Source organism: Coccinella septempunctata, chromosome 6 (genome assembly GCF_907165205.1).
Source record: "Coccinella septempunctata chromosome 6, icCocSept1.1, whole genome shotgun sequence".
Lineage (NCBI taxonomy): Eukaryota > Metazoa > Arthropoda > Insecta > Coleoptera > Coccinellidae > Coccinella > Coccinella septempunctata.
Genome location: NC_058194.1, coordinates 19,140,154 through 19,162,382, shown reverse-complemented (window position 1 = coordinate 19,162,382; position 22,229 = coordinate 19,140,154). Strand labels below are relative to the sequence as shown.

Below are 22,229 nucleotides of genomic sequence, written 5' to 3'. Positions count from 1 at the left end.
TTGCAGAATTTCCAATTGTCGTCACTATCTTGTTAGAGTCACCGTAGTATTGAACAAAGCGTAGCGCCATCTGACGAAACGAGGACCAAATTAATTCAATTTTCTAATCCTCAGGATTAAGACGGCAGTATGTATTCATTTTTCCAAACTCTCAGATTGTAGGATTAAGGCAGAGAATTTTCGACAGTATGTTGCTCCGGAAAACAAAATCATAAAGGGATATCGCTTTCAGGCTGGTGAATATTAAACTGCGTAGTTCAATTCAGACCTTAACATTTGTTGATTTTACATCAGCGTGTGTCATATGAATTAATTTCGTTTATCAACATGTTACATTTCTACAAAGGATCAGTTGCCACTTTTGAAACTGATAATGATATTCTAACTGAATAAGTACGAGGATATATTGATATCAATTTACCTAGACCAGTTCTATGCATAAAAAAATATTGCGTTACCATCAACGAACAATAACTCATTAGAAGTGTCAGTATGAAGCTTGAGGTCAAAAAGTAAAGCAGAGTTACCCTATAAATTAAAAGAAAGAAGATGTCCTCCAAAATTGTAAAAATCGAAATATTGGAGTATCGAGCCATCATCGAGTACCTGTTTTTGAAGGGGTTAAGAGGTAAGCAGATTTACGAAGATATGCTTAATACACTTGGTGATAAATGTCCTTCGTATGCAACCTTGAAAAATTGGACTGCAAGCTTCAGCTTCTTTCCATTGAAGATGATGACCGACCAGGAAGGCCAGTTTCTGTGTCAGTCCCCGAAAATATCGATGCAGTTCATGACATGATTTTATCAGACCGTCGAATTGGTCTAAAACGGATATCTGAAGCACTGAATATTTCATACGAACGCGTTCATCATATAGTTCACGTCAATTTGAACATGAGAAAAATTGCTGCAAAATGGATCCCCAAATGTTTGAATGTTGACCAAAAGCGTTCAAGGGTAGAAGCATCGCGTTCGATCTGTGCTCGATTTGAAAACGATGTAGATTTTTTGAACCGAATAGTTACTATGGATGAGACTTGGGTACATTTCTACGATCCATAAACAGAGCAACAATCGATGGAATGGCGACACTCTGGTTCTCCAAGACCTAAGAAGTTTCGTGTCCAAAAATCTGCTGGAAAAGTTCTTGCATCAGTTTTTTGGGATTGCCATGGAGTAATATCAAGATTGATTTTTTGGATAAAGGTAGAACAATAACCGAAGATTACTATTCGACATTACTGACCACTCTACGGGAAAAAATTGAAGAGAAAAGACGCGGCAAGCTATCCAAAGGTGTTTTGTTTCTGTAGGACAAAGCCCCTGCACACAAATCTCATGTTGCCATGCAAAAAATTCATGATTCAGGGTTTGAATTACTAGAATACCCCCCGTATTCACCAGATTTGGATCCATCCGACTATCATCTCTTTCCTCAACTGAAAAAAAGTTTGAAAGGTCTTGAATTTTTTTTTCCAACGAGGAGGTAGTAAAAGCTGTCTAGGTCTGGTTTGCATAGCAAGAAGAAACTTTTTTTTGAAAGGTCTAGAGACGTTGCAGGTTCGCTGTAATAAATGTATCTAATTAGGAGTAGAATATGTTGAGTAATAAAATATTCTGACATTGAAATTTTGTTTGGTTCTATAGTAGGCTAAGAATTTTTCAGTATATCCTCTTAGGTACATGCCACGCGCAGTCTTATATGTCCTGAATGTGCTGTTCATCATTAATTCGCTCAAACTCCCCTCATTATCGTGGAAAAAAGCTTAATCCAATTCTATTTATGCCCATTAAACACATCCCAATCGAAAGTTTTCAAGAATTACCCAGAGACCTCGAAAATGCCCGATTCCAAGACAAGCGGACCTTGTGCAAATACCAGATCTTTGTGTTGGCTTAATTGCTTGCTGAAGGCATTGTACCGCCCCAGATTCAAGTTTTCTGCAGATGACACGGATTCAAAGCCTTGTTATCTCTTGTCGGAATAAAGGATTCAACGAAGGACGTTAGAGGCAGTATTCATTAATTGGCTTGCCTATGTGGTCACAGCTAAGTAGCCGCTTCTTAGGTCAAAGATAAGGAGAATGTAGATCGAATGCTGGTATATTGTCATGAACGCCGTATATTTTCCTCTAGATTGAATCGCTTTGTTCCCTGTACGGATTCAGATATAGGGAGGATGGAAGTGGAGCACAGATTCAATCAGTCATATTGGGGATAATTTTCTATTCATTGAAATTATCCCCATCTTCTGTACAATGTGAACAACCACTCGGAGTTGGCGAAAAAGAATCAAGTATATTCCATGAACCAGGGTCTTATGAGAAGTTTGAACTCTCGAAAGGATGAAATTTTCCTTTAGTTAACATTTAATATGTGCCAACTTGATCACAACTCCCTGCATGACTAATTAAACTATTAATTTTTTCAGAAATCTTTGATCATGTGAATTTCTGTTTGTACCTAAAAATATTAGTATTTCAATAATACGAAATAAGTCATCTGAATTTTTTCTTATTATTGTATTCATTGCCTCCCTCCTAGGGTGTTATCATTCTTTCATTAGCAATTCTCTTCGGCGGCATTACACTAGCAGGGCACCTCAAAGAATTTTTACAATTTTTATGCCCTCGTTTTGCTCTCATTTTGCTCCGTTTTGTTCACCAATCAGTTTATTTTGCTCACCTATATACAATGAGCTATAGACAATTCAAAGTGCCCTGCTGGTGTAATATTACATCAGCAGGGCACCTCAACGGATCTTTCCAATATTGGTATCATTCGAAATCTCTCGTTTTGCTCCGTTTTGCTCACCAGTCCGTTCGTTTTGCTCATTTACACTTAACGAGTTTTCAGAGAAGAAAAAACTTTTTTTTTACCCTAGCTTGTGGGATATCTGCGTTTTGCTCTTTTCAAATCTGCAATTGGTTTTTCTCTATCGGTAAAGGTTTACCGAGATATAGATACTCAAATGTGCCCTGCTGGTGTATAATATTACACTAGCGGGGCACCTCAACGGATCTTTCCGATATTGGTTTCGATCGAAAGCCCTCGTTTTGATCCGTTTTGCACATCAGTCAGTTCGTTTTGCTCATTGATACTTTACGAGTTTTTGGAGGAGAAGAAAAATTTGTTTCTCACCCTAGCTTGTGGGATATCTGCGTTTTGCTCTCGTTTTGCTCTTTGCAAATCTGCAATTCGTTTTTCTCTACCACTTACCGTTACCGAGATATGGGTAATTAAAAGTGCCCTCCATATGTAATAACACACTATAGGGGGTGTACCCAACAAAGTATCCAATGGCTGTTGAGTAGGTACTCTCCTTCATATGCAACAACACCTCTTAGAAAGAGGATTTGTTTTGATTCTGTTCTTAAGGATTTGAGCATATCACAGAGCTTTGTTGGTTGGAAGAAAAGCACATCAAAGATAAGTTGTTTTTTCGTTTTTTTCATGGCTTTTTCGCCCAAAACTGGATTTAACAGTCGAAATAAATGTGAATCATTATTTTCGATATCAATCATGACCACTTTTTCAGAATCCGGTGGTCGATCTATCGACAATTTTCACAACCAACTGGCCCTTGCAATATCGGCAAGAGCCAGTGAATTTTATGTACCCACTACAATTATCAGCTGATATATATTATTACCTTCAAATGAAGAACAACGAGGGCTTTCGATCGAAACCAATATCGGAAAGATCCGTTGATGTGCCCCTCTAATGTAATATTACACCAGCAGGGCACATATCTCGTGAAACTGATTTAGGAATATGACTGATATGAGTGAAAATTTATTCCTCAGATTTTGAAACTTGTCAACTTCCAATTTTCAGATAAATCATTTTTATTTATTAGATTTTATTTCGAATTGTTCGTTTATGCATTTGCTTTTGTGCTACTTCTAGAAGTGAAATTCATTTGAAGAATGGATTATTCCCGAAAATTATACATTTCACGAATCAGAGAACGATGTACTTTTTAGCGTGGAAATGTACCTACCTTCTACGAGATTTTGTTTTCAAAATGTCCAAGAAAATAATTTTCTCCATTATTGTATTATAGTCCATTATTGTATTATAGTTTACCTCATTAGGCCCGTTTGTAACAGCCGAGAATTCTCTACCAAATTTTGAGTTTATGGCGCATGAATTCCTGAGTAAATTCTCAAGAGAATTCTCGGCTGTTGCAAACGGTCTTAATAGAGGTCAAAAAATCAGAGGTGTGGAAAAATTTTCACTCACCGTATATGCACCCTGTATATTACTGTTTTCTATACATATCGTTGGCGTCCAAATCATCTTGATATAAGACTAATTGCCTACTGTAATGTGCCTTGCGAAGGTAAGTGTACTCTTGATACATATTTTGTTCCTAATAACTTCAACATCAAAGAGTCAAATTATTAAATGCGGGAGAAAAAGAACAAATTAATTAAGCTCCTCGTAAACCCCCAGCTCAATCCAATCCTGATAATCAACTTAGGAATTTGGATTTGAATTATACAGGGTTCAAATGAATAGTATATATAGTTATATATAATGAATATGATTTGTAATTCGTTGCTGTTTATATGAATTATAACGATTTTTATTAGCGGAAAGCAGCATCTTTTGTTCCTAATAACTTCAACATCAAAGCTTCAAATTATTAAACGCGGGAGAAAAAGAACAAATTAATTAAGCTCCTCGTAAACCCCCAGCTCAATCCAATCCTGATAATAAACTTAGGAATCTTCTGGATATACAATAGTTTAGAAAATCGAATAGAAAATTATAGAGGAAGGAAATGATTTTATGAATTTCTAGGGAATTGCTTCATCACAAAAGATTTTTACAGCCTGCAATAAAAACCATAACGCCATTGAATTTTTCATCGGGAGATAAATCTCCCACCCCAACAGTCATTATATTTTCTCCAAGAGCATACGACAGAGGTATGACGTTAAAAGGGAATAAAATTCCATAATTTTATGTCACTTTATATTTCTTTGAAAAGCTAGGCCTTTTGTGTACTAGGGCCACTTTGAAAGCGCTTTTCACACGAATCCACTCCGTTCTGACCTCTCTATTTCGGCCGACACTTTTATTTTCCGTAATTACCTCCGAGTTCTTTTCGAATTACTCTCTTTGCGTGAGATTTCCACGTTCTTCTGATCGAAAAACGTTTCCTGAAATGGATGTTTCGCGTTGCGCCAATTATTCTTATTTTGCTACAGCTAGATGTTTCGGTGGATGTGCTATCACAAGAATTGACGCTTTTATCTCGATTACAGAATGGTCTAACTTTATTTTCAAGCGTGCATGTGGGCTTGCTTATACGGATTCTGGCATTAGGGCTGGGCGGATTTAATTTTTGTGGGACCCTGGGCCCTTGTAATATGCCTACCCTTACAAGAGCGGTAAATTACATTATAATCTCGATCTATCTCATGAGGCTGAGATTCAAAAAAATACCCTGATTTCAATCCGCAGTAATCACGTAGTTTTATCTCTCGTAATGACCTACAGAGCCCGCAAGTTATGGTTCTTTCATTAGACCCTTTTATTTTAACTTGATCTGCATGGAAGTATGTTGTAAATGACGGAATCTTTGAAATGAATTTTCACTCAGTTTCAGATTTCCGAATGATTTAAAATTTGACAGAGGGGTGTTTATAATTCTTAAGACGGTGCATCAAGAAATTCACTCAAGGGACTATTTCACTCTAATGTTTTATAATGTCAAAATACCTTAGTTCGTTTACTGTTATCGCATCAGATGTCTGAAACACCTCTCTATTTGCAAAACTTTCATAAGTATTTACCTGCCAACTTCGATATGATGGTTTCCAAAGGCAATTCTTTGATGAAGTTCAGATAAAACATTTTTGTTTTATATATGTTGTATATATGGAAAAATATGAACGGCAGTGCCGATTGACGAGTTTCAAAGACAAATAAGAAAATGTTAAAAGTTGAAGAAAAACGAATTAGTCGGAAATATAGTTTTTGTACTCAAGTTCTGAAAACGATATCCCTAAGACCTTAGAAAGGAGCAATCTCATTGGCAGATAGCGTTCACGTAATAGTGGTCTGCCAATTAGGTTGGTTCGATTTCTAGTCCTAAGTTCTTGGAGACTCTACATAAACTCACCATGAGAGAGATAAACTTTAATCTTCCGGAAAAACCAAAGAATTATAATAAAAATAATTCAGACATTATTCATTGAGAAAATCCTGACGTTCTACAGAAAAATTCTCTTCTCATGTGAACAATCTTATGAGAGAATGCGGGACTGAGTTGCAAAGTGAATTACATATATCCAAAGTTGAATTATATTTTTCCTCAAATGTCTTATACCTACTTTTGAACCACGCTTTATTATTGTTTATTGAATGTTCGCACATTATTTTAACAAAGGCCAATGAACTTTGCACTTTTTCATTCCTCAAGAGAATTCCCATTGAAATCTCATAAATGAAGATATACTGATAATTTTCATTTAACACCAATTTGAACTCCTTTATGAACGCATTACATTCTACAGTTTCTTCAAAAACCAGAAAAACTCGGGCAATTTTATAGCAGTTCCATTTCATTTACTGCTTAAAGTCCAAATAACTTACTTTTCTGTTTGTGGTTTAAGTTATACCATCTACCACACGACAAATGAATAAGAATAGTTATATCTAATTCGAGGGAAAAAGAGCCTCTGTGTAAATTATATGATGAATTCTTTTGAAAGAACGAGAAAAAAACATAGCAATACACTGGAGAACAGAATATCTAGCTAAGGGCGAAGTTCACTTAAATCCCAACGCAGAACAAAGCACAAATGTAGAAAAAAATGTATGTACAAGAAAAACGCACATTTAAATTATGCAGGGTTCAAATGTTGCGAAAAAAATTTAAGGGGTGATTTTCTGTCAAAAATAGTGTCTAAGATACAGCCGCCTAAAGATGGCACCTGGAAAGCAATTTCGATATTTTTCTTAGAAACCCTCTTTGGGGAGAAACCTTCTACATCGCAGAAATGCTAATCCTACATTGCAGAAATGCGAATCCAACATTGATTAGTACATCAGTATACATGCTTTCAATGCGATTTACCCAACTATAAAATCACCCATGTCCATCAAACCCTCAAACGATCTATCCATTCTGTTAAACTACCTTATCGTCAATGCACTGAAAGTCCTACGATATAAATCGAGGGGTTGGTCACTCTATATTCCAGAATTAAGTATAGAGAAGGCACTTGCGGAAGTCCATCCATTGCAAATGCCTCTTTATCCGGATGATAAAGGGTGGTCTCCATTTACACTTCGTTGCCCTTATTTCTTATCAAAGTAATGGTTTCACTTGGTTCGAGTTAACAAATTCCCTCATCCATTTTTAAAAAGCTCTTCTTCCGAGTATATTCTCAGTAATTGAATGTATCTCTTGATTTCCACAACGTCGTTTCGAAGCCTAGATCAATAAGAGTGGAATACATCTAGAACGGGATAAATGTATGAGTATGGAGATTTTTTTTCCTTTGAAAATGTTCTTTGCTATATTCTGTTCCGATAACTCTTCAATTGAAATACTGAGATCATTAACTTATTTCTTTCTCATGAAAGTGGAATATTGGTTGTTTTTTCCTCCAATCACGAAAAGAACTAATTTTAGTTTTATATGGGAGACTTTCGTCAAAAGTTTGAACAATTCCCTGCCATTTTGAACAACATGGATTCTATCCACAGAAGAAGAGAATTGAAATAATTTTATACTTTCATTAGAACAAAATGGAAACAAATCATAACAGAAAAACAACATAGGTTGTCTATTTAGTTCAAGGAACAAAATATGCTTCTTGTCCAATACCTCTACTAGCTTACGGTATAGAGTCTTGTCAGGCTTTCGTGGTAGGTATAGAGTGCGACATATATGTAACTTGTAGTTGGGGAGCACGAGCCCAAAAGGAAAATTCGGGATTTACTCGATACCTTGGACCCATAAATTAGACCTATGTATATGGGGGAATTTTCTAAAACAGCCTGTCAGAATAATAAGAAAAAACGATCATTGTATATACTCGAGCCTGTCAGATTAAGATATATTATGTCGTTAATTACATGTTGAAAAGTATACATTCTGTTAATCTGACAATTTAAGTGCGAAGAAAATATGTGCGAGGGTGCCAACATTGCAAAAAAAAAAAGGTCACGTGTACATTCCGAGCGTGGTGGCATCTTTTCTCGTTTTGAAGCTCACGACTCAAGAATAACGGAAAAGATATAATCTGACAGTTTCGGCAAGCCGACACAATGAAAATTGACCAGAAGGTCATAAAAATAAGTTTTTTGAATTATGTCCTCTCCTTGCCTTCAGATAGTTTTTGCATTCATTTTAAAAGTTGTGGAGAATAATATTTTGTAAAAATTTTTTCCGAAGCAATTTTTTGAGATATACGAGGATGTATTGATATCTAGTTAGCCTAGACCAGTTCCATGCATAAAAAAATATTGCGTTACCATAGCAACGAACAATAACTCATTAGAAGTTTCAGTGTGCATGGAGTTTGAGGTCAAAAAAGTAAACCAGAGTTACGCAATAAATTGAAAGAAAGATGTCCACCGAAATTGTGAAAATCGAAAAATTGGAGTATCGAGCCATCATCAAGTACCTGTATTTAAAAGGGTTAAGAGGTAAGCAGATTTACGAAGATATGCTTAATACTCTTGGTGATCAATGTCCTCCGTATGCGACCATGAAAAATTGGACTGCAAGCTTCAAAAGAGGTAAATTTTTCATTGAAGATGATGACCGATCTGGAAGGCCAGTTTCTGTGTCAGTCCCCGAACATATCGATGCAGTTCATGACACGATTTTATCAGATCGTCGAATTGGGCTAAAACGGATATCTGAAGCACTGAATATTTTATACGAACGGGTTCATCATATAGTTCACGTAAATTTTGGACCTGAGAAAAATTGCTGCAAAATGGATTCCCAAATATTTGAATGTTGACCAAAAGCGTGCATGGGTAGAAGCATCGCATTCGATCTGTGCTCGATTTGAAAACGATGTAGACTTCTTAAACCGAATTGTTACTATGGATAAGACTTAGGTACATTTCTACGATCCAGAAACAAAGCAACAACCGATGGAATGGCGACACTCTGGTTTCCAAGACCTGAGAAGTTTCGTGTCCAAAAATCTGGTGGAAAAGTTTTTGCTTCAGATTTTTGGGATTGCCATGGATTAATCATGATTGATTTTTTGGATAAGGGTAGAACAATAGCCGGAGATTACTATTAGACATTACTGACCACTCTACGGGAAAAAATTAAAGAGAAAACAAGCGGAAAGCTATCCAAAGGTGTTTTGTTCTCGTAGGACAACGCTCCTGCACACAAATCTCTTGTTGCAAAAAATTCATGATTTAGGGTTTGAATTACTAGAACACCCCCTTATTCACCAGATTTGGCTCCATCCGACTATCGTCTCTTTCCTCAACTGAAAAAAAGTTTAAAAGGTCGTAAATTTTCTTTCAACGAGGAAGTAATAAAAACTTTGGAGGTCTGGTTTGCAGAGCAAGAAGAAACATTATTTTTGAAAGGTCTATAGAGACGCTGCAGGTTCGCTGTAATAAATGTATCCAATTAAGAGGAGAATATGTTGAGAATTAAAATATTTTGACATTGAAATTTTGTTTGGTTCTATAGTAGGCTAAGAATTTTTCAAAATATCCTCGTATGTCGATGAATGTACATTAGACGGGAATTCTACATTGACCTTTCCCGTGTATGGCTAAGCTTCTCGCCTGCATAACTCTCTAGCTAGGTTAAGGGTAGCATGTAAAATTGCTTCAGACAAAAGTCTTATAGAATTTTATTATCTACAACTTTCATGATGAATACAAAAACGATTAGCAGTACAATGAGGGAGATATTTGAAAAAATTTGAAAAACCCCCCTGACTAGTGTCAGATTAATGGGTCAACACGTCTGCAACACCGAGATTAACCAAAGAACGATTTTTTGGTAAGAACCGCGCTGACCTTGCGTGACGTCTAAATTGTCAGTTTCTTGAAAAGTAGCTTTCTTAGGGTCCGATTAACATATCCTCTGAAAATCTGACCATTTTCAACTCTTCCGTACGGCCAGCCCCACCAAGCAAACTGTCAGATTAATATGAATGTATTATCAGAGAGACGTACTGTATATACAGTCTCTCAATCTGACACGCTCGAGTATGTACATCTGAGGATTTTTTTTAATCTTTGAAAACCTGATTCTCAAAATCCACAAGGTCTCCACAACCTAGCATCGTGGACTCCCCAACTATTGTAATAAATTCAGTAAATCAAAGATAATTTTTTTGTTGTGGTGATAAAATGTCACATTTTGATTCTATTTATACCACTCAAGGCTTACTTAGATGCTTAGATGTCAAGAACCTTCTACCAATACATAGAGGTGAGTATTCTTGACTGATTTTTGGAGAAATAACCCATTAGATCAGTTATTCACCAAGAACCAATGAAGGTATTTTGTCATATAATCGTTTCTTCACACAATAGTAGTTAAAAATATATCTCACCCAGACGCTAACTCACAAAGTGAAACATAGCCGTCTCATTAAGCAACGCTTCAGTGAGTCCTGTTACACATCCAAAGGACGTGATTATGATATAGGACACACATTTCGCTTTGATACAGCAAACGAAGCTATCGGGTTGGATTGAACTTCAGCTCTCGAACTCGCAAATGAAAGGAAAACGCTTTGAATAAGACGTAAATGGATCCAGTGTATGAACGGAAATGAAGAATCAATTCCTTCAATTACCGAGGAGCGAATTTTTTCGATGTCGTGTATATGATTTGAGAAACGTTCTCCAATTTTGCGATTTTCACGAAATTCGTACCTAAGCTATTCGTCGTATTAATTTGGTGAGAGCAAGTAGTTTATTTTGACAAACAAATGATAAAACTGAAATAAATATGGGGAGTCCGGGAGAGTTGAACCCCTTTTCACTTTGAAACTACTTAAGTTGTATCTGAAAATGGTAGCATCTCATTTTTTTGCTGGAAGATATCATGCCCAAATAGGTTACGACTGATAATAGTAGAGTGATGGTGAGAAGAACATTTTGAGTACATCAATTCTTTTTTTAGGAATCTAAAATTGGCTCGTGTCTCCCTAACCCATGTGAGAGTTGAACAGGGGGCGAGAGAAACTTGACCATAAGTTTGTTTATCAGGAAAAACATTGAAAGAAAACAATTTCCAATTATCAACGATTGTCTTTATCAAGGTGTTCATCATCAGATGTGTCAGCGTATGAAATACATATTTTCTATTTATTTCAATTTTTCAATTTTCTTTTTTTGAAGCAAACTATTATCTTAGCTCGGTGCGGGAAACTTGGAGCACTGATTATGTCTCCCAACCATAGCATGGATCAAGTTTCCCGCACTCCCTTTTAGTCTATTCAACAGATGTGTTCCTGAAACTTTAACAACTATAAGTAAAAAGGCTCATCGTTTGTAAAACAATATTAATCAATGAAAGCAATAAAACGTAATAACACCACGCACCTATTAAACTTTTCGAACAGTGTAACAAACAAAAATTATTAAATTTCTTACTTCCTAAAAACAAAATCACGCAACCCTCTCACTTCCGAACTGTTCTGATGGGGGCCAAAATGGAGCCGCCACTAGTTGTGCCTTGTATGTCGCAAGCTATTTACGATACCGGTAGAGCCAAATTTGAATTGAAATATTTGAGGTGGTTCAAGTCTCCTACCTGAGCAAGTCTTAATTTCAAATGGGCATAAACATATAAAGACTAAAATGCAGAACGTTCTCACAAATTATCGGTATTTTGTTTCTACATAATTCCTACAAAATTGTCTCAATACATTTGCTTATAGTTTAACTTTATTTGTTAAATGTTTCTCATATAACTAAAGAAATAACTCATTTGAATTAAATTGACGTATGGGCTCCATCTGGATTTGAATTGATCATACTAGTGAGCTTTCAATTTCAGCAAAATTAGTAGAGATTTTCTTATGTAGGACTAGCAAGTTATTTTGAGGGACTTTCAAAGCTTTTGGAGTACCTATCCTAATATACATAGATGGTATATAAAATCAATAATTTCATCATGTTTCATTTTTGCAAATTATAATCACCAACAGATGATATGCCAATAAATAATAAATCAACTGTAGGCAGTCTATTAACCTCATGGGAAAGCAATCTCTGGCAAGTCGCAAATACTCTAAAAAAGGGCCTGCATGGTTGTATGATTTCTTTCCATCTGTACCGTGGAAATAGAACTGGCAATATATTCTCATATTTTAAATTTTTATCTGTACATCCGATGGACTTCCTGGCGTTTATATGTGGTATTAGAATCCTTCAGACGCCGAATATTTCCAGCAGGAATTCTTCAGCATCATATAAACTCTACGAACCATCATGCGCTTGAGCAGTTTCCAATATAAGAATTTCATAAATGTGAATATAAGAAACTAACATTTCTGACCCAGTGAGAATGTACCTACATCAAATGAAGACTCATGAATAGGCTGCACTGAATGAAAATCGAGTATATCACTCTTATCTTCTTATATTTAAGTTCCTATCTGGCTATCGTGAAGAGGGCAAATTCTGTTTTTTATAGTTATCTGAGAATGTCATACATAATTAGATATACAGGGTGAGTCTTTAACTCGTACAAATATTTTAACAGTAAATTCTTGAGGTCAAAAGAAAGTTTTAATAATGAGCTTTGCCACCCCTCAAAAACAAAATTACCCTCAGAATAACTAGCTAAATCTGCGATACTACACATCTATGGATCTTTTAAACAGTGTTGTATTCAGCCAAATTACTCCTGTTTTCAAATTTCACAGATACTTTTTAATTTTGAACATCAAATTACTCGAAAACGGCGTATTTCACGAGAAAATATGAAGAAGACTTTTATTTTGAGAAACGTTCAAATATTCCTTAGATAGCGTCCAACTTTGTTTCGAGAGTTGAGTTCTTTAAACAGGAAGATATGGGTGATATCTTATATCGGAAAAAAATTCATCGAATAAAGAAATGAAGAATTTTATTTATTACATATAACACAAAACTCTTAACAAATATTTCAGAATTGCAGATATTGAATCAAGAAACTTGATAATTAAAAAAAAACTGATGTGCAGTAGTGTATTAGATATTCTCTCCATTTTATTGAACAATAAGACTAACCACAACTTCCCGTAAACCAATGTAATTTTTGCTTAAATTTTTTTCATTACACATAATGGACTCCATCACCTCTTGTGACTATGGTTTCTTTGAATTTTTATCATTAGAACATATTTTGTGATGTTTCTTTGTTAGATAAATGTGTGATTATATGCAAGGTTTTTGTAGCAACTTCCTCTTATGATACAGTCGCTCATAATCTACCTAAGCTCAAGCTCACCTTAAATCTTAGGGTCTTAAGCCCGTTTGCAACAGCCGAGAATTCTCTAGAAAATTTACTCGAGATTTCATGCGCCGTGAATTATGTACCGTTACATACGCACTTTCGGTAGAATTCTCTGTTCAGTTGCGTACTAAATAGGCTCCGCCCTTTTCTTGCAAGAATTTTGTAGAGAATTCTCCAGAGAATTCTCGGCTGTTGCAAACGGGCTTTACATAATAATATGTGCAAATTTCATGAGGGCCTGTCTTATAATCAATGAATTTAATTTTTTCATACAGTCTATTCACATAGACGAAAATCTTCCAACAGAAATTTCAATCAACAATGAAAAATTTCTTATAGTGATTGTTCGATATTATCATACCATCACAAGATTGCATTCAAATATTTCATTGGTCATTTTGTTACAGTCCCAATAATACCAGAATTTCTGTACAACATCAACCATCCAGACACGCCCTTAGACGGGCCTGTGAGGACAACCACAACAACCGAAAATCCTTGCAAAGAGTACATGAAAAGTCATCACCTCGAATATTTACCCAATGTCTCAACGGAAGACATGGATTTAGGTAATGCAATCTCGAATAAATATCAAAAAAGCCCCAAATCACTTGGTATTTTTTCTGCAGATAATATGACTACCATTGATCCAGAGAAGTTGCTACGCGAAGAAAGGCATCGCGATTTGGTGCAAGAAACCAGCCAGGTGGGATTAATGTTCGCCTCGAAGGCATTTGTGCAGTTGCTGGCCAACCCATTTGTTGGACCTTTAACGCACAAGTAAGTATAAAGTATAAATAGTTTACACAATGTAGGCTTCTTCTTGATTATGATTATATGTAAATAAAATACATACCTCAATTCATTAGGATTATGCCAAGAATGCTCAATTTTGGAAATCTAGTTGGGGAGCCCAAGAGGGAAATTCGGGATTTACTCGAGCGTGTCAGATTAATATAAGGGGAGATACCTTGGACCCTGTAGAGTACCTCTACCAAAAATAAGACCTGCTTATAGGGGGAATTGTCTAGGAGAGCCTGTCAGAATAGTAAAAAAAACGATCATTGTACATACTCGAGCGTGTCAGATTAAGATATATGTGGTTAATTACATGTTGAAAAGTATACATTCTCTTAATCTGACAATTTAAGAAGCTTGACGAAAATGTGTGGGAGGGCGCCCAACTTGCAAAAAAAAGTCACTTGTACATTCTCGGTGGTGGCGTTTTTTCTTTTTTGAAGCTAACTATTCGAGAATAACGAAAAACATATAATCTGACAGTTTCAGCAAGCCGAAACATTAAAAATTGACCATAATTGTCAAAAAATTCAGTTTTTTTGAATTACCTCCTCTCCTGAGTTTCAAATTGTTTTCGCATTCATCATTAAATTTGTAAAGCATAACATTTTCTACAGATTTTGTCCGAAGAAATTTTTTCTACGTTTGAACGTTTTTGGCGATTAATGTACATTAGACTGGGTTTCTACTTTGACCTTCGCCCTTTGCATGTGTGGCTATGCTCCTCGCCCTTATCGCCCGCTAACTCTAAAACGGTTAAGAGTATGTAAAATTGCTTCAGACAAAAGTTTTATAGAATTTTATTATCTACAACTTTCATAATGAATACAGAAACGATTAGAGGTACAGGATGGGAGATATTTAAAAAAAATACTTTGTTATCATCTTCGAACTGTCAGATTAAGAAAACTCCCCCTGATTAGTGTCAGATTAAAGGTCTGACCACCGCTGAAAGTGCATACATCATAGAACCTTTTTTTCTTTCTACCCTCTAATCTTCAAAATCCACTAGGTCTCCACGACGCTCGAGTAAATCCCGATTTTGAGCATCATCGGCTCCCCAACTACTGCAAATAACAGTAAATTGTAATCATAAACATAATAGCATATACATTAGTATGTATGTATTATTTACTTATTCAGAATAGGTACATCATCTAAATTTAAATGAATATTGTCGAAGCCATCGAAGAATATTTTTCATTATGCATAAATATTCAGTCTTCTTTTCTTTGTTTTGCCGACTTACTCTGTATATGTTTTGATGTTCTGGAAATTATCCTTACCCCCGCTATAGATAATTGGAAGTACAGTTAATTGGTTGTCTATAATATTATATATTTTCCATCTCTACCAAAAAATTCAATTTACTCTCACCCACCTTAAGATACTACTGTAATAGCTATATGCTTAAATAACTCATGTTAGTGAAAATCATATTTCTTAGTTCAAATATCATTTGTGGGTATTCATTGTCATATTCATTTATTTCTTTATTTATTTTTATTTCCCATTTCAGAATAGGCTACAGCATTCCCATGTTCGTTGGTTTCATCATCATGTTCCTTTCCACAATTAGTAAGTATTCATTAATTCCTAATTTGATATTATATGAATTGTTTTTGGATATTTTCTTATTATTTTGTCCCGAACATTTTAGGCAAGTCCTTTGTACTTCGTATACATGGTGAGTCTTTGTCTCGTACAAATATTTCAACTGTAGATTCTTGAAGCCAAAGAAACACATTTTTCGTTTACCATTTTTTTCGATTCGGTCCTGATAAAAGATATAGCCATTTTATGTTTTCATAATGAGCTATGCCACTCCTGTAGAAATGAAATCTCCTTCAGAATAACAGGCTAATCTATAACAATACACATCTGTGGATCTTTTAAACAGAGTTGTATTCAGCCAAAGTACCCAATTTTCCGAATATAACAGATATTTTTTATTTTTGAACATCAAATTACTCGAAACCGTCGCTTTATACTAGAAAATATGAAGAATACTTGTATTTTACAAAACGTACAAATATTCATTAGATAGCGTCCAACTTAGTTTCAAGAGTTGGGAATTTTTGCTACTTTTATGGTACGTAATGATCATAATGAGAAAACTGGAAGACGTGGGTGATATCTTGTGTTCGAAAAAGATCAATCGAATAAATGAAAAACTGTATTCCGAAATTCATTCAATTCGATGAAATCGTTTGTGAGATTGAACTGAAAATAACATTTTTTATGATTTTTAACAGCCTGTATCTTTTAAACCGAGCCGATTCGGAAAAAATGGTAAGGGAAAAAAGTGTCTTTTTTACCTCAAGAATCTACTGTTAAAATATTTTAAATTCACATCGAAAGGTGCAGAACGAATTAACGTTGCCTATTGCCTAAGGAGAAAGAAAAAATACCATATTTTCCAGAGGGATGAATCCCAAAAATGAATCGAGAAATATGAAATATGTGGCAATATATGCCCGCATTTCTAAATTCAGATCGTTCATATTGGGAGATAAACTGAATATGTTTTTCCTGAAAAAACATCATGAGTTTTCAAGCTCTCGATTTCGTTTTCATGGTCATTTATTTTTTCAATCTAGCATACGCAAATAGCGCAAAATCATCGTATCCGAACAGTGTTTGACATGCCAATATTTATTCATATCTTTTCCATTCGATGAGAACTATTGACTGCTTTGTGAATGAACAAAAAACAATAACTCCTGTCATTATTTGATGGTAAAATAAAGTCTGAAACGGAATATTAGATACCACTGATGAATCGCAGTTAAAAGTTCCGAAAAACTGTATCTATGTTTCTAATTAAGTACTTTATAATTTTTTTTGCGGCTATACGTATAGCCGCAAAAAATATAATTCCACTGTGTTCTCGGAATAATTACTTTTACATGGATAACATGATTAACGTATTCAAAGTTTAAGGCGTAATTCGCAGAATACTACACAACTTACCAGAGCTTTATTGCACATTAAGTTCTCTGCTTAGCAGCATTTTACATAATGTTCATGAATTTGTCTGCTTCCATTCGGGAACTATCAAAGGAAATATCAAAACTATAGATATTCAAATACGTATGTATTATGTTTGAGATTAAATTCGTGCCACAATATTTTGTAATTGCAGTAACGAATGATTCGAGTCAGTTAATTCAATTTACCAAAATAATTGATTCAATTTTAAGACAAGGCGACACAGAGAAATTTCTGGGGTCCTTTTCACATAATTTAACATCATTTTTTGGGGTCGAAACTTCACCACATGATCCATTTTCGATGGTGATCTATATCCATTAATTTTTTGTTGATCCCGAGCATTGTTCCTAACATGAGAATGACCATATGCAATAATATTAGATACATAAAATATTTATGCTCAACCACAATCTTAAATTGCTTTTAGGTGTAATTTTGTAATAAAATCCTTAATAGATACTTACCGAAAGACATAAATGGTTCCCAGCGAGCACAAAAACATCTCAGAGATGTTAAAAGTAAGAGATTTCGAGACATTGAACATCCACTGCGATGTTCTGTTTATACATGAATAGAACTTTTATAGAACAGCCAATGTCCGCCGCAGGCGGCTATTATATGGATGTCCCTGGGATGTCACAAAAAGAACTACTCAGAAGTTTTTTTGATAGCCTTTTCATGTACACAATAGAACATTTTTAAAGCGCTTTGCGCACACGAAATCGCTGTTTGTAAGACTTTATATGAAATTCTTTTGTGAGGCCTTTTTTCTTTCATTTGAATGTTTGAGGATACCACATTCTACTTTAAATGAACTACAAAGTTTTTAAATGAAATACAGAATACTATATAAGAATAAAAATATTTTAATGATACTTCAACAGGTACAAAAGGAAAATAAATCACATTTCACATAAAAAATTGAACAACAAAAAACAATTGATAAATATTATACTACAGAAAGGGAGAATAAACAAAAAATATATCACATTCAATAAAACAAACATAAATAACCAAAAAGAAATATCACATTTAACATAAAAAAACAGAAATAATAGAAAACAAACTGATTATAATTTTAGATGCACCGAAAGGGAAAATGAAAAAAATTTATGAAAAATTTATTTTCCCTTCATTTTATCGTCCCTCCTCCTCTGCCTAATATGCCTAAACCAATCTTTGGCATAGAGTTCGAATACTTTCCTAGTGATTTGGAATTTTTTATGGATCACATCTACAAAATAAAAACAATTCAAACAATTAATTCACAAAATATATGAAGGTTAAGATGATTTTTTCCAATTAAAATAACAGAGAAAATAGCTGCATGAAAGGATCTGGAAGAGTTGAGTTGTATATAGCTCCTGACCAGGTTGATTTGCGAAACGATTTTATTTATTTAATTATTTGTACTGGTATTTAAAGATGGAACAATTTAAAGGAGTTTTCAAAAACAAGAACTTTTCTGGGACAATTTGAATTATTTTTTGATTCACAAGTGATGAATGATTATTATCATCGTCGGAAGAGTAATCTTACAAAATATTCTGGGAATTATCAACGGCAGAGATAGATTATCGAAATATGTTGAAATCCTCGATGATATGGCTTTAAACTTTATAAAATTATTTCTTGAATAATTATAATAACCTTCCATATACCATTCGATTATTCCAACCAAAATACAATGATCTCTTATACCTAGTCCCAAATACACAAATATTAACCACGCAGCGTGGATACTTTTGAGGTTATATGTATGTTTCTGAACATTATACTATACATTTAATTAATGTAATACTTACTTATTAATTGTATTTGGTTACTATGAAGAGATCGATCCTAAATTCACAATCAAAACCAACACAGAAGTAGTTAATATTATACAAATCGCCAATCAACTTTCAACTCCGAACAGTCCACAGTCCAAACTACGAAGAAAGTGGAAATGGCGGCAAAATGAAATAGGTGAATTGTATATTGTTTATTTGGAATAAACCTCCCAAGGCAAACTATGCGACGCCAAGAGAAGATATCCACACGTTTACATTATTTTCAACACGACAGTACCTCTCAGTAGGTAGACGAAGAAATGCCACAGATGGCACAGATCAGAACAAATAAAGATTTCCAATAGCCTTTGGAGACCTCTTTGGGAAGTGCATATTACGTTTCAAAGAAACATCCTCATGCCAACATTTTCGAAACATCCCAAAACATCCCAGGGATGTTTGTGCTCGCTGGGTTAGATATAGCATTTCCAAAGGATTTTATATTGATAGAGGGAATTACAATTTTATATCTTGTGGCAAGCAACTACTGGAATTCTGTACCTCTCGTGATTCTTTAAAATGAAAGGTGCCCTTTTGAATAATTATATGTAAGACCGCTTAACAAATTCTTAAGAACCTACTGTATGATCAATCTACTCCTAAAAATAGAGAGCAAATGAACACAACGTTTACAACTTCAAGAGAAAAAATGCAGATGCATTTTAACACTTTTTTTAACACTTTAACACTTGTCTTATGGGAGAAGTTTATTCAGATGAACGAATACATTATCTTCAAATCAGAATGAGAAGTACCTCAGTCATTGCTCACTATTAGTAAGTGGTTTCATTAACTAAAAATTAATGCAATATTCGAAATATCAGTGAAAGCTCATGGAAAATTAAAATTCAATTCACAAGAAAGAAAAGAGCTTGAGACTTGATATTTTCAGGAGTTTCAAGGCTCGAATGACGGATGAGTCCCTTTCTTTCGTTAATAAACAAAACCTGATCTGTTAGCCGAATGTATTCTGTAAATTCAATCATGGGTTGTTAAACCTACTAATATATTTTTCAATGAATGATTGAACTAATAAATTCTAGAAAATACTCGTATATATGGGGCCAATTGCAATCCAATGCCATGTTAGACGTTAAAGTGAAAAGATGAAGCGCGAAAAGGAGGAATTCCCTGGAATTCACCCCTCAATTACTATATTCCATTAGTCTCCCATGATTTAATTAGAACCTCTTAAACGCCTGTCTCTGGCAGAGTGGCTGAAGATGTTTCAGCCTTCAGTCTAACCAGCGTAATGGGGAAGGATTCCCAATTATTTTCGAGTCAGAAATTTGATCTTATTTCAGGTGGGCAATACTGGTATTACTTTCCGCCAATGCTTTCCCCCTGAAGTTGGAATGAATGGTATTCCGGAACAGAAGTTATTTCCCCCAGCACCCATTTAACGTTTATTCACGTGATAGGATATGAGAGACGACTGAATGAATTTGAAGATAGTTAGAATTTTCGTTATGAAAACTGTTTCTATATGCGGATATTACATATTAAGAACTCAAAATTTAAATTGCACCGCAAGTTGGTTGATATCACATGATATATGGCATACCAGCTCAATAGGAGACAGATTAGACAGGAGTTAATTAAAGTGCTACGTATCGTCATTCACTTGAAATCTTTTTATTAGTGTTGTTCTCATTGGTTTGGCATGATGAATTTTTGCCACGCTTTTGCGAGTTGAGTCCTTTGGACTTCCAACTGTGGGTTCAGGAAAAGGCTGTCCCAAAATTAACACATGATTTGAAAGTGCTAGCATTCGTTCGGTGATATATATATAATAACTAACAGAAAAAAGCAACGCTTTGACAGCAGTTCAGGGGTTAAATTTTTCGCAAAAATGTCCAATGAACATGGAGAAAGAGACATACAAGCTGAACGATTGACCAACTCAATTGTTAGAGAATAGCATCAACAGTGGTCGCACGCGCTGCTGCATTCTGTAGACTGCACTGACTGACAATCCATTTTTCGCTCTCCAATAGGGAACACTACTTTATATTGCAGCAGAGGTGAATGAAAGTACGCATTGTCGATAACCAACAGCTGAGCGTTGAAGAAAGGAACGTTGAATATGCACAATAGATTTTAAGACCGTCAAGGGATGATGTATTGAAGGATTAAAAAATAAAGGACTTAAAACAATTTCATTTCGATGAGTTAGAGTGAATGACATCTCGATACTGTTATTCTGATACCTGAACTGTCATATAAACTAAATTTTTAAATGAAGAAACAATCGTTCTCTCGAAAATACCATAATTTTCGATACCTTATCCAAAAATATGTATTTCCATGTTCATCAAATAATCAAATGCCGGAAATAATAGAATCTAGAATAATAATTCATAGGAATTCCTGAAACTTAAACATATACCTTCTTCAAGAAGTTGAAAGACTTTGAAAATTCGATTATGAAGGTTAAAGAGACATTTCATAAATAGATATAGGTAATTCAATAACTCGTTTCATCACCAAAATATGGATTTTATCAAGTGAGATTGAAAATTTCTGATTTGCAGAATCGATATTCTGTTTATATCTAGGGAAACTTCTGTACACAGAATATTATTTAGTTATTGCAAGTTTTGATATAGTTACTCCACAATGACTGCTGCACACAAAGTGTAGCTTGCTGTACAGTCCTTGCACAGCTACTGCTGCATTTAAAGTGCAGCTTGCTGTACAGTTTTTGCACAGTGACTGCTACATTTAAAGTGCAGCTTGCTATACAGTTTGAGCACAGTGACTACTGCATATAAAATACAGCTCGCTGTAAAGTTCTTGCACAGTGACTACTGCATATAAAATACAGCTCGCTGTAAAGTTCTTGCACAGTGACTACTGCATTTAAAGTGCAGATTGCTGTACAGTTTTTGCGCAGTGACTACTGCATTTAAAGCCCGTTTGCAATAGCCGAGAATTCTCTAGAAAATTTACTCGAAAATTCATGCGCCGTGAATTATATACCGTTACATACGCACTTTCGGTAGAATTCTCTGTTCAGTTGCTCTACTCTGTAATCTGTGTCAGTTACATACAAAATAATCTCTGCCGTTTTCTTGCGAGAATTCTAGGCTGTTGCAAACGGGCTTAAAATACAGCTTGCTGTACAGTTTTTGC

General features: G+C 34.9%; 1 protein-coding gene across 2 annotated transcripts in view; it reads left to right on the top strand.

Annotated features, from left to right (window-relative positions):
* The window catches only part of LOC123315677 (synaptic vesicular amine transporter), a 61,212-nt gene that overhangs the window by 27,025 nt on the left and 11,958 nt on the right, over positions 1 to 22,229 (top strand). Inside the window, exons 3-5 of one of the 2 annotated variants that reach the window (XM_044901499.1) lie at positions 13,878 to 14,039; positions 14,100 to 14,250; positions 15,788 to 15,846. In XM_044901499.1, coding sequence (XP_044757434.1) covers positions 13,878 to 14,039; positions 14,100 to 14,250; positions 15,788 to 15,846 — 372 coding nt within the window. Of the gene's footprint in view, positions 1 to 13,877; positions 14,251 to 15,787; positions 15,847 to 22,229 lie in introns of both variants that reach the window. The other variant, XM_044901500.1, reaches the window with a different exon arrangement.